This window comes from Monodelphis domestica, chromosome 7, assembly GCF_027887165.1.
Source record: "Monodelphis domestica isolate mMonDom1 chromosome 7, mMonDom1.pri, whole genome shotgun sequence".
Classification (NCBI taxonomy): domain Eukaryota; kingdom Metazoa; phylum Chordata; class Mammalia; order Didelphimorphia; family Didelphidae; genus Monodelphis; species Monodelphis domestica.
In genome coordinates this window covers 288,471,644-288,485,051 of record NC_077233.1, presented here as the reverse complement: position 1 = coordinate 288,485,051, position 13,408 = coordinate 288,471,644, and the positions used below count along the sequence as shown (strand labels likewise).

Here is a 13,408-nt window from a genome sequence, read left to right as displayed (position 1 = left end):
GTTTCCAGATGACTAATCTTGCTTTTTAAGTTTTTTCTCCAGTTGACTTCAGCCTCACTTAATTGTGTTTTGAATTGTATTTTGAGTTCTTTCAAAACCTGTGTCCAATTCGCTAGAGTTTCTGTGTTTTTGCTTGGTGATCCTTAATCCTTCTCTATTACTTTTGCTATTTGTTCATTGCCTGTATAGAAGCTGTCAATTGTAATTTCCTTTTTCTTTTTCTGTTGTTTGCTCATATTTACCCCTTCTTTACTCCCTGTAGTTTCCTGCACTCTTACTCCTCTCATTTTGTGCTGGATATCTGGTTTTGAACTTTTCTGTCAGCCTTCACCCTTAGAGCTTAGTGAGCAAATCTCTCAGCTCAGTCTGTGGGGGAGGGGTGTTGGAGCTCGAGCTTCCTGGCCCTCTGAGAGCTAGATGATATTAAGTCCAGCTGAGTTGACTTTGCAGATCTGGGTGTACCCTGAGGCCAAAACCTTGGGAAGGGGGGTGCAATATGGAGTGTCTCCACTGCTTCAACTAAGCTTCCTGTTCTGCACTTCTTCTCCAACTGCTTCCACACCACCTGTGTTTGGAACTCTGAGTCTAGCACAGCTTTGCCCACAAGAAACTCCCTCTAGACCAGCACCCTTGCTGGCCCAGAGGTTTCAACCACCACTGGAGGCTTAGCACTCTAAGTGGGAGAGAGGTTCCGGGAAGTTCCTTCTTCCTTCCCCTTAAACCCAGAGTGCTCTTGAATTCAGGCTTTTTTGGGGAGTACCTTTTAAGTTGAGTCCAGCAGGAGGGTTCCTTGGCTCTGTCCTGTTGTTAGGTCTGGTTTTCAGTCCCCTAGGAGCATTTAGTTGTAAATCGATCTGAACTTTCACTGCCTCTAAGCTGCCATCTTGACTCTGCCTCCCATTATGAGCATTGTAGCTAATATGAGCAGGATGAATTTTGTGTCAATAAAATAACTGATGCTAAGCAGTTCACATGGAGGAGGCTATATAAAAGATCATACATATTCACTTTATACTTTTACTTTTAAGCACTTCTAGACTGTTTTCCTTACTGAAGTGTGAATATATGTAGCTTTTCTTTTATCATTATGGATTAGAATGTAAATAGGATAAGGTTTGCTTTCTCATCTAGAAATCCTCAATAATTAGCCCTTTGAGGACCCATCAACCTCTTCAGCTTTTTTCTGAGTTTGTTTTCATTCTCTTTCTTATCTACTTGTCCTAGTGAGGGGTGAGTTTGGACCAATAGATGGATTCCCTATGTGTTTCAGGAATTTTGGATGATATATGGTATAGGGAATCAGAGATAACAATTCCCTTCAAAGGAATTGCCTTTTGTATGAAGTAATCCCTAGAAATTTGGTATGCTTTGTGTGTGATGGGACACGTGGAAATGTTTTGTCTAGACTTGCAATTAGATTTGCCACATTTTTCAGGGATCTCTAGAGAAATTATAGATGCCTTATATTTAACATGATTAAGTCCAGGCTACATGTGTGGACCCAGGGAAGAGGGGGGCTCATTTAACTGAGAAGGGGAATACTTAGGGGTTCTCAGAGAGAGGACAAGTACTCCAGTTTCCCTGGATCCAATACCACTTTATTATGGAACTTACTACCTGAAAGAACCCAGTGCAAAGTATAGAAGAAGGAGAGGGAAAGAATGAATGTCCCAGGCCCAGTGCTATTACCCAAGCACTAAACAAAAGTGGTTTAATTTTTTATCTGAAGGGTGAGAAGTTGACTTTCATTGAACCACAGATTGATTCCTAATATTTTAATATGCATACAAAATTTTCTATATCTTGATTCTTTCCTCAGGTGCAAACTTCTAAAACAGATAAGAAATAAATAAATTTTATTGGCTGAAAGAATCATTCACCCATTTTGGTATATGTATAAAGGTAGAAAATGAGACTAGGGAGTATGCCTAGTTCAGCAGTAAGAGAAGCTGGGATTAGGGGTGCTTTATGAGGCAGATCCTTGCTTTTACCTATATAAGGGAGAAACAAAAAGGTAGGGAAAGGAAATAACCCCATTCCTTTTGACTACATCACCAGAAAAACTTAGCCATTAGGAGATAATGCATCTTTCTGGGAGTAGAGAGTGAGGACAGATATATGGAGAAAGAAAGAGAGAAGATCGCTTCAGGTGTGACCTCTTATAATAGAGAAGTATTGGGTCTGCCTGGACGACAAGCTGTCTGCCAAGGGACTACTCACTGGAAGCTCAACCGAGAAATGGAACCAGTTCAGAGATGCAGTGAAGGAAACATCAAAGGCAGTCCTAGGCCCGAAACAACGCAACCACCAGGACTGGTTCAATGAGAACAACACTGCTATTGAAGACCTATTGAGCAAAAAAGAACAAAGCCTTTATGGAGTGGCAAAATAACCCAAACTCTGCTCCTAAAAAGGACAGATTCACGTCTCTCCAAGCCACGGCACAGCATGAGATCAGGAAGATGCAAGACCGATGGTGGGGAAAAAAGGCAGAAGAAATCCAGCGTTTTCTTGATACGAAAAACTACAAACAATTTTTCAGTGCCCTCAAGACTGTCTATGGGCCATTAAAACCCACCACCACTCCCTTGCTATCCTCTGATGGTGACACTCTCATAAAAGATAAAAAAGGCATCAGCAACAGGTGGAAAGAACACTTCAGTCAGCTTCTCAACCGACCCTCTTCAGTCAACCAAAGCACCCTTGACCAGATCCTCCAAAACCGCACCATTGAACAACTTGATGTCCCTCCTTCAATAGAGGAAGTCCAAAAAGCCATTAAACAAATGAGTGCAGGCAAGGCACCCGGTAAAGACGGGATCCCAACCGAGGTGTACAAGGCCTTAAATGGAAAGGTGCTCCAGGCATTCCACATAGTGCTGACCAGCATATGGGAAGAGGAAGACATGCCCCCAGAACTCAGAGATACCTCCATCATAGCCCTATATAAGAACAAAGCCTCACGAGCAGCCTGTGACAACTACAGAGGCATCTCACTACTCTCCACTGCTGGAAAGATCCTCTCCCATGTTATACTCAACAGACTCCTGTCATCTGTTTCAGAGCAGAACCTGCCTGAATCACAATGTGGCTTCCAACCAGATGGCAGCACCATCAACATGGTCTTCACGGTGAAGCAAATGCAGGAAAAATGCCTCAAGCAGAACCTGAGTCTCTACATTGTCTTCATAGACCTGACAAAGTCGTTCAACACAGTGAACAGGGACGCATTGTGGGTGATCCTCAGCAAGCTCGGTTGCCCAGCAAAATTCGTCAAACTGATCCAGCTCTTTCATGTCAACATGACAGGGGAAGTCCTATCTGGTGGAGAGACTTCCGATCACTTCAACATCTCCAATGGCGTGAAACAAGGCTGTGTCCTTGCTCCAGTACTATTCAACCTATTTTTCACCCAAGTATTACGACATGCTGTGATGGATCTAGACCTGGGCATCTACATCAAATACCGACTGGATGGCTCACTATTCGACCTTCGCCGCCTGGCTGCAAAAACAGACAACAGAGAGACTCCTCCTGGAAGCTCTCTTTGCAGATGACGGTGCTCTCATAGCCCACCAAGAAAACCATATCCAAACCATTGTGGACAGGTTCTCCACCGCAACAAAACTGTTTGGCCTGACAATCAGCCTCAGCAAAACAGAGGTGCTGTTCCAACCTGTACCAGGGAGGCCAATGAACCAGCCGTGCATTACAATCGACGGCACGCAGCTTTCTAATGTCAACACCTTCAAGTACCTGGGCAGCACCATCGCCAACAATGGGTCCCGAGACCACGAGATTAATGCCAGGATCCAAAAGGCCAGTCAGGCACTCGGGCGGCTGCGCTGCAAAGTCCTCCAACACAGCGGTGTAAGCACTGCCACGAAGCTCAAAGTGTACAACTCAGTGGTCCTCAGCTCGCTCCTGTACGGTGTGAGACATGGACACTGTACCGGAAGCACATGAAGCAGCTGGAGCAATTCCACCAACGCTCCCTCCAGTCAGTCATGAGGATCCGATGGCAGGACCGAATCACCAACCAGGAAGTCCTCAACAGAGCCAACTCCACCAGCATCGAAGTCCTGGTCCTCAAAGCCCAGCTACAATGGTCTGGACACGTCATCCGCATGGACCCACAGCAAATACCAAGACAGGTATTCTATGGTGAACTGTCAGCTGGACTCAGGAAACAAGGCCAACCAAAGAAAAGATTCAAGGATCAGCTAAAGTCCAACTTGAAGTGGGCTGGCATGACACCAAAGCAACTAGAACTCGCTGCCTCTGTCAGAAGCAGCTGGCGAACCCACATTAACCTTGCCGCCACCACCTTTGAGGAGGAGCAACGTCGACGTCTTGCCGCTGCGCGTGAACGCCGACACCAGGCCACAGCCGCACCTCCCGTCACAACTGGCGTCCCAGGCCCCATGTGCCACAAACTGTGCGCCTCAGCCTTTGGACTCCAAAGCCACAGGAGGGTACACTGTAGATGAAACTGCACAAAGAGAATGGTCATTTTCGGTCACTGAGAGACTACCACTATTGGGTAAAGATTCAAGAAAATTACAAATTTGGGGAGCCAATTCAAAGTAGGAGCTAAGAAGCCTGCCTGACATCAATGTCATTACAGAAAAGTGAGTTATCTATGGATTCTAGAAAGGGAGAAAAAAGTTCCAATACTAGGAGTTGTAGTATCTTCGACATGTTATTCCTCACACATATGGCTCATATGCATTATAAATTTGAGCTCTCTCTTTCCATGAATCCTATATGTATTTTTCTGGAGAATACACCTAAGGACCTTGTGTATACATGTGTGTGTGTGTGAGTGAGTGTGTGTATGTGTTGAGGGGTATTGGGATAGGACTGTAATTATTGCTTTTATAATATCTTAGTAAAGGACTACTAAAAGCTGAGTCTCCTGATTGTTTGCTAAGGAAATAACAAAGTACAGCCCAAGATCCCTGGAATCAACACTACTCTGGTGACCAAAACTGAATTGGGGGAGTCTTCTAGAGTAGATTATTAGGAGATAGGAAAGTAGGGTGATACTGAGAAACTAAAGAATACTGAAAGGACACTATCACAGTCCAGAAGAAGGAAGTCTGGGCAGAAACTCTTAAGCAGAGTTGCAGAGTTGAGTTGTATCAGAATGACAACAAAAGAATAAGACTCAGCAGATTGCACCAAAGTGGAGGAAAATGACGTCTTGCTGAATAATTTTATTGAAATGAGAAATAATGTAGCTAAGGGAAAGAATGAATGTCCAATCGCTGTAAAAGTAATTCTTCCTTTTCAGAAAGCAAAGAATTTCCTCCTCCCTAACAAACTGAAGCTTTTTTAAATCATGTAACTAAAGGATCTATCTTGAATGGCCGTCCTATACCCTCTCTGAAAATATGAGAGGTCCTAGGAGCATCATGTGCATGCCTAAGAGCGAAGGATGACGGTTTGCTATTGACGAACTTATTCAAGGCTGGGAGTTGTGATTCACATGCTTTGATGCCCACAACTTAAAGCATCTCCTAAAGAGTTCTGATTTGGTTCATGGGACTCCCCTTAGCCTAGTGGAGTGTGTGCCACCAATGGGCCTATATTAGGGTTGATTTGTCTTCAGCCTGAATCAACAAAGTATTATAAGCCATCCACTCAGGTTCTTTGTTTTAGTAGTTAGAATTACAAAGAAGCACAAGATGTGCTCTGCTTGTTGGATCCATTCTTAGGATGACAGCAGCAAGAACAAGACCCCCGACCAAAGTATTCCATATCTCATGATAAGAACATTTGAAATAAATGGATCCAATTAAGAAACAAAGGAGTCTGATATGTAACACAGACACATCCACATTCAATCAATGAAAAACTTTCCATAAGTGTCTACTCTGTGCCAGGATCTGTAGTAGGTATTTAGGGGGATAAATACAAAGAATGAAATTATTTCTATTCATAAGGAACTTATATTCTAACTTTTTCTCTGTGTTTCTCCTTCCCTTTGTTTCCCTTTCTCTTTCTCTACTCCTCCCTCCCTTTCTTCTCTCTCTCTCTATCTCTGCCTGTCTTCCTCTGTCTCTTGGCTTCTCTCTTCATCTCTCTTCCCCCTCTTTCCTCTCTAATTCTGTCTTAATGAATTCAGATATATCTTGGATAAATAAAGAAATTCTAAAAAGCGAAGGAAAAAAGAGAAGCAAACTTTCTACAGTGCCTTTGTGTGCCATACTTAGAACTTGGGATTTTTTGCTATACAAGAGAATTAATAATAATAATAGCAACAGATAATACTTATATAGCACTTCATATGTACCAGACACTGTCCTAATTATTATTTCCTTTGACCCTCACAACAGTCTTGGAGAGTAAGTAGTATTATTATCCCCATTATACAGAAGAGGAAACTGAGGAAAACAGGTGAAGTGACATGTTCCAAGTCACACAACTTGTACCTGTCTGAGGTCTTCCTGACTCTTAGACCAAATGTTCTAACCATTATACCACTTAGTTGTCCCTTGAGTTCTTTCATTAAGTGTTCACTTCAGAACTATATAGCATCTTAACTTTTTCTGGTGTTTCAATGTAATGCTTTTGGGATTCTCTAAATTCAAAAATAAATGGCTTTCAATGTAAAAAATTGGAAGAAAAGGAGATCAGAAACCACGGAGATGAAAAAATCATGAATCATTACTATTTTGTCCTGAAAAATTACTTGTACATTTCAGGATTCCCCACTTAGTCAAATCACCCAGATGGGTTGACTATGGATTGATCGGCTAATCAGCACTTCTCCTAATCACCATTTCAGCAAGCAAGCCCTAGAAGGTAAGCTGAGGCTCACTATGGCATCAAAGGCAGGCCGGGCCCTTTGGACATTCACCCCAGCCCTCACAAACTCATTCCCACATCTCTAGTCAACCCTAAATGGTTGGGTAAAAATAGAATAGTTCTTTAGCCCACAAAGACAGGAAACTTGATGTAATAACCATCAGGAATTGTCCAGGGGAGAACAAGGCCCATACCTGTTCCAGGAGCACAAGACCCAATAAAGGGAGGGACGTGGGCTATCTCTTATAGCAACGAAGAGCACTTAGCTAGCACACAGAATGTCTTTAATATTAGCCTGCCAGATTGGCTAGACTGCATAGTGGATAGAGTGCAAGGTCTGGAATCAGGAAAACCCAAGTTCAAATCCAACCTCAGAATCTTACTAGCTATGTCACTGGGCTGACCTCCAGGAGGCCTCAGTTTCTTCTTGAAAGGGGGAATAACAATATCTACACCAGAGGGTTATTGTGAGGATCAAGCAAGATAATATTTGTGCAGTACTTAGTCCACATGGTACACATAGAACATGACTATATAAATGTTTATTCCCTTCCCCCTTCCTTTCCTCCTAAACATGGAGTGTATCCTTCATTTTATTAACTGTCTGTTGACTATTTAAATTTTTTTTTTTGTTTTAAAAACGGCTTCAAACTTGTCGATTACCAAAAGGACTCCAGTGTGTGTTGCTCTGGTCATCTGTAACTTTTTTTTGAACCGTCACCTTCCATCTTAGAATCACTACTGTGTATTGGTTCCAAGGCAGAAGAGTGGTAAGGGCTACGCAATGGGGACTAAGTGACTTGCCCAGGGTCACAGAGCTGGGAAGTGTCTGAGGCCAGATTTGAACCCAGGACCTCCCGTCTCTGGGCCTGGCTCTCCATCCACTGAGCCACCCAGCTGCCCCCTCATTTGTAATTTTTGATACAGATTCACTTTGAGGCAAATGAACTCAACATAACTAGCTGAGTATCGTATTGCCAAAAGTCAATTCCTAATCCAGATGACTGAACTAAACCACAATGAATTTTGGCTATCGAAATGGGAGCTAGAACTTCTCAACTCAGACACAGCATTAATGACTCATTTGCCAACAACAGCCTCTCCCACAGATACAGAATAATGCCAGGGAACAGAGTTTCCATCTTTCTTCTCCTTCCCTTTGACAGTAAAGATTCAGAGAAGGAAGAAACAAGAGGAAAGTCATGGTTCCTCTGCTACAGGAAGCATGGCGGCTCCCCTCAGGCTCCCCGAGGGTCCTTAAGAGACAAGTTGGACATTTTAAGAAGTTGTCCAGGAGAAGAGTTTCTTTCAGAGTCATGAAAAGTAAGACTGGGCCCTAATAGGGTGCTTTATGAGCAAGGGGTTACCTTGTAGGTGATGAGAATCGTACCTTGACAGTCTCGGAGGCTTGAACTTGGCAAGTTTTTTGGTGTTCATGAAAATTATCTGGGTGAATGGACTGGTGGCACCGGGAGCAAACAACTAGCTCCTCCTCAGGATTGGGGCTTGGTTTTTCCTCAGACAGACCTAGTTCACTTGCAAAATGCTCGGGCCTCTGAGGGGGCGTCTGGCGTTGCTCTTCGGGAAGTTGGTCATTTTCTACTTTCCATTTCTCCAGGCACTCGGCCTCATGGGCAGGAAAGACCTGAGTGACAATCTTCTGGCCGCAGATGTAACAGCTGATCATCTTTGGGAGGGACATGAATTCAACAATGTTTTCCTTCTTCCTTGGACCATTCTGTAGTGGGCGATACATACAAAGAATGAAATTATGTCTATACACAAGGAACTCATCTTCTCACTCTTTCTCTGTGTTTCTCCTCTCTTTTCTTTTGCTTTCTATATTTTTCTCGACTCCCTTCTCTCATCCCTTCTGCTCTCCATCTCTGCCTGTCTGAGTCTGTCTCTTGGTCTCTCTGTTTCTCTCTTCCCCCACTTTCCTCTCTGATTCTGTTTCTCTTGATGAATTCATATTACATAATCTATTGAATGAATGAAAATCTAAAAGGCTAAGGAAAGAAGAGTAACAAGCTTTCTGCAGTGCCTTTGGGTGCAACATTGAGAACTTGGGATTTTCAGCAAATACGCAATCTAATCATTATAATAGCAATAGCTAATACTTATGTAGCACTTCATATGTACCAGACACTGTCCTAACTATTATTTCCTTTGGTCCCCACGAGAGTCTTGGAAAGTAGGCGGTATTATTGTCCCTATTATACAGAACAAGAAACTGAGACAAACAGAGGTGCAGTGATGTGTTCCAGGTCACACAGCTTGTACATGTCAGAGGTTTTCCTGACTCCAGGTCAAATGTTCTCTCCATTGTACCACTTCGTTGTCCCTTGAGTTCTTTCATTAAGTGTTCACCTCAAACTATACAGTATCTTAACTGTTTCTGTTGTGTCAATGTAATCCTTCGGGAATTTTCTAAATTCAAAAATGAATGGCTTCCAGCATAAAAAAATGGAAGGAAAGGAGATCAGAAACCACGGAGATGAAAAGATCATAAATCATTATTATTCGATCCTGAAAAAAATACATTTCAGGGTTCCCCACTCAGTCAAATCACCCAATTCAATTGATTATTGAGTGATCTGCTAATCAGCATTTCAGCAAGCACTTCCTAAAAAGTAAGATGAAGCTCACTATGGCATTGAAGCAGGGCAGGGCCCTTTAGACATTCGCCCCCAGCCCTCACAATCTGATTCCCTCACCTCCAGTGAACCCTAAAGGGATGGGTAAAAAGTAGAGTAATTTTTTAGCCCACAAAAATAGGGAAACTTGATGTAATAACCATCAGGCATTGTCCAGGGAAGAACAAGGCTCATTCCTGTTCTAGGAGCACTAAACTCAGTGAAGGGAGGGACATGGGCTATCTCTTGTAGCAATGAAGAGCACTTAGCTAGCACACAGAATGTCTTTAATATTAGCCTGCTAGATTGGTTGGATTGCATAGTGGATAGAGTGCGAGGTCTGGAATCAGGAAAACTCAAGTTCAAATCCAACCTCAGAATCTTACTAGCTATGTCACTGGGCTGACCTTTTGGTGGCCTCAGTTTCTTGTTTAAATGGGGATAACAATACCTACATCAAAGGATTATTGTGACGATTAGATGAGATAATACATGTACTATATTTGGCACGCATAGTAGGACTATATAGATGTTTACTCCTTTCCCCTTTCTTTCCTCCTGAACGTGAAGTAACAGCTGTGTCAAAGTAAGTACTTCATTTTATTAACTCTCTGTTGACTTAAAATTTTTTTTAATGGTTTCAAACGGTGCTCTGTGAGTTCCCAAATGAACTCTAATGTGTATTGCTTTGGTCATCTGTGATTTTTGACACAGATTTTATTTTGGGCAAATGAACTCAACATAATTAACTAAATATTACTAAATATTGCCAAAAGCCAATTCCTAATGCAAAGGACTGAACTAAACCACAGTGAATGCTGGCTATCAAAATGGGAGCTAGAACTTCTCAACACAGACACAGCATTAATGACTCATTTGCAAAAAAAAAAAAAAGGTTCTCCCACAGATAATGAATAATACCAGAGAATAGAGTTTCCATCTTCTTCCCTTTGACAGTAAAGATTCAGAGAAGGAAGAAACGAGGGGAAAATCACTTTTTTCCCACCAGGCCCTATTAGTATGCTTTCTGGACAAGGGATTACCTCGTTGGGTGGTGAGGATTCTGCATTGACAGACTCAGAGCCTTGAAATTGGCAAGTTTTTTGGTGTTCATGAAAATCATATCGGTTTACGGTGTTGTGACAACGGAAGCAAACAACCAGGTCATCCTCAGGATTGGGACTTGGTTTTTTCCTCGACAGAGCTAGTTCACTTGCAAAATGCTCTGGCCTCTGAGGGGGCGTCTGGCGTTGCTCTTCAGGGAGTTGATCGTTTTCTGCTTTCCATTTCTCCAGACACTGCACCTCATGGGCAAGAAAGGCCTCCACGACAATCTTCTGGTCACAGATGTAACAGTTGATCGTCCTTGGTAGGAATATGAATTCAACAAACGTTTCCTTCTCAGTAGCACCAGCCTGTAGTAGGTATTTGGGGAGATAAGTACAAAGAATTAAATTATCTCTATACACAAGTAACTTCTAACTCTTTCTCTGTCTTTCTCCTCTCCTTTCTTTCCCTTTTTATCTTTCTTTTTCCCTTCTCTCTCCCCTTCCTCTCTCCATCTCCGCCTGTTTTTGTCTGTCTTTTGGTATTGAGATCTGTTTGACAAATTACTGGTGGGTAGATGAATGTGGATGAGAAAGAGGATTCTGGGATTACAGGAGGCTCATACTGGCAGACTGACCAAGAACAGTTGGCTGATCAGCGACAAAGTTTAATGACTGTGTGTACATACTTTATAGGGAAAATGATCGAGGCTAAGGGATTAGGTAAGACTTTTGCAGGGACAATGGTTAGTAATGATTTACAAGATAGAGACAATGGATGTAGTGGCTCTAAGCAGAGTTTTCTATAGAATATATCACAGGTAAATATGTAACTATCTAGTCCAGATTCCCAGAGAAATGTTTGCTTCTGTGGGTTTATCTAGAACAGGCAGTTGTCTACCAAGTACATCAGGAAGGAATGAAAAGAAGGGGTTTTCAGGTCTCTTGTGAGGAGTGATTCTGTTCAGACAATGCCTTTGATATTACTAGGGCCTACTCTCACTACTGGGGAGGTAAATCTTGGTTTCTCTCTTCCTCTCTCTTTCCTTTCTGATTCTGTCCCTCTTGATGAATTCAGATTACGTAATATCATGGATGAATAAAGACATTCTAAAAAGCTAAAGAAAGAAGAGAAACAAACTTTCTACAGTGCCTTTGTGTGCCAGACGTAGAACTTGGGATTTTTAGTTTACAAGAAAATTAATAATTATAATAGCAATGGCTAATGCTTATATAATACTTCATATGTACCATACACTGTCCTAATTATTATTTCATTATATCCTCACAACAATCTTAGAAAGTAGGCTCTGTTACTATCCACAATAAACAGATGAGGAAACTGAGATAGACTTCAAGTGACTTGTTCTGCGTCACATGGTTTGTATATGTCTGAGGTCTTCCTAACTCCAGGCCAAATATTTTATCCATTGTATCACTTACTTCTCCCTTGTGTTCTTCTATTAAGGGTTGACATCAATACTACACAGTATCTTAAGTGCTTCTGATACAGTATCTTAACTGTTTCTGGTATATCAATATAATCCTTTGGGGGTTTTATAAATTCAAAATATATGGTTTCAGTGTAAAAAATGGAAGAAAAGGAGAATACAACCACAGAGATGAAAAAATCATGAATCATTACTATTTTATTCTGAAAAATTACTTGTACATTTCAGGATTCCCCACTCAGTGAAATCACCCAAATGGATTGATTATGGATTGATCAGCTAATCAGCATTTCTCCTAATCACCATTTCAGCAAGCAAGCCCTAGAAGGTAAGCTGAGGCTCACTATGGCATCAAAGGAGGGCCGGACTCTTCAGACATTCACCCCCAGCCCTCACAATGTGATTCCCCCATCTCTAGTCAGCCCTAAAGGGTTGGGTAAAAAGTAGAGTAGTTCTTTAGGCCCCCAAGATAGGGAAATTTGATGTAATAACCACTGGGCTGGTCCAGGGGAGAACAAGACCTATTCATGTTGCAGGAGCAGGAGATTCAGTGGAAGGGAGGGACTCGGGCTATCTCTTGTAGCAATGAAGAACACTTAGCTATCACACAGAATGTATCTAATATTAGCCTGCTAGATTGGCTAGATGGCATAGTGGATAGAGTGCAAGGTCTGGAATCAGGAAAACCCAAGTTCAAATCCAACCTCAGAATCTTACTAGCTATGTCACTGGGCTGACCTCCAGGAGGCCTCAGTTTCTTCTTTAAATAGGGATAACAATACCCACATCAAAGGATGATCATGAGGATTAGATGAGATAATATTTGTTCAGTACTTAGCACAAAGTGCCTGGAACATAGTAGGACTATATAGATGTTTATTCTTTTCCCCTTTCTTTCTTCCTGAACATGAAGTAACAGCTGTGTCAAAGTAAGTACTTCATTTTATTAACTCTCTGTTGACTATTTAAAAAAAATTTAATGGCTTCAAACAGTGGTCTGTGAGTTCCCAAATGAACTCTAAAGTGTATTGCTTTGGTCATCTGTGATTTTTGACACAGATTTTATTTTAGACAAATGAACTGAACATAATTAAATGTTACTAAGTTTTACCAAAAGTCAATTCCTAATCCAGATGACTGAAATAAACCACAGTGACTCCTGGCTATCAAAATGGGAGCTAGAACTTCTCAACTCAGACACAGCATTAATGACTCATTTGCCAACAACAGCCTCTCCCAAAAACAGATAAAGAATAATACCAGGGAACAGAGTTTCCATCTTTCTTCTTCTCTTTGACAGTAAAGATTCAGAGAATGAAGAAACAAGAGGAAAATCATGATTTCTCTGCTATAGGAAGCAGGACACCCTTGCCTCTGGTTCACCAAGGGTCCCTTAAGAGACAAGTAAGACATTTTAAGAAGTTGTCTAGGGGGCAGCTGGGTAGCTCAGTGGATTGAGAGC

The 13,408-nt window shown here is 41.9% G+C and overlaps 1 protein-coding gene across 1 annotated transcript in view; it reads right to left on the bottom strand.

Annotated features, from left to right (window-relative positions):
* Positions 1–13,408, bottom strand: part of ZNF474 (zinc finger protein 474) — a 75,387-nt gene that overhangs the window by 38,344 nt on the left and 23,635 nt on the right. Inside the window, 2 exon segments of the mRNA XM_056803952.1 lie at positions 8,204–8,551; positions 10,493–10,864. Of these exon segments, the coding sequence (XP_056659930.1) occupies positions 8,204–8,551; positions 10,493–10,864 (720 nt within the window).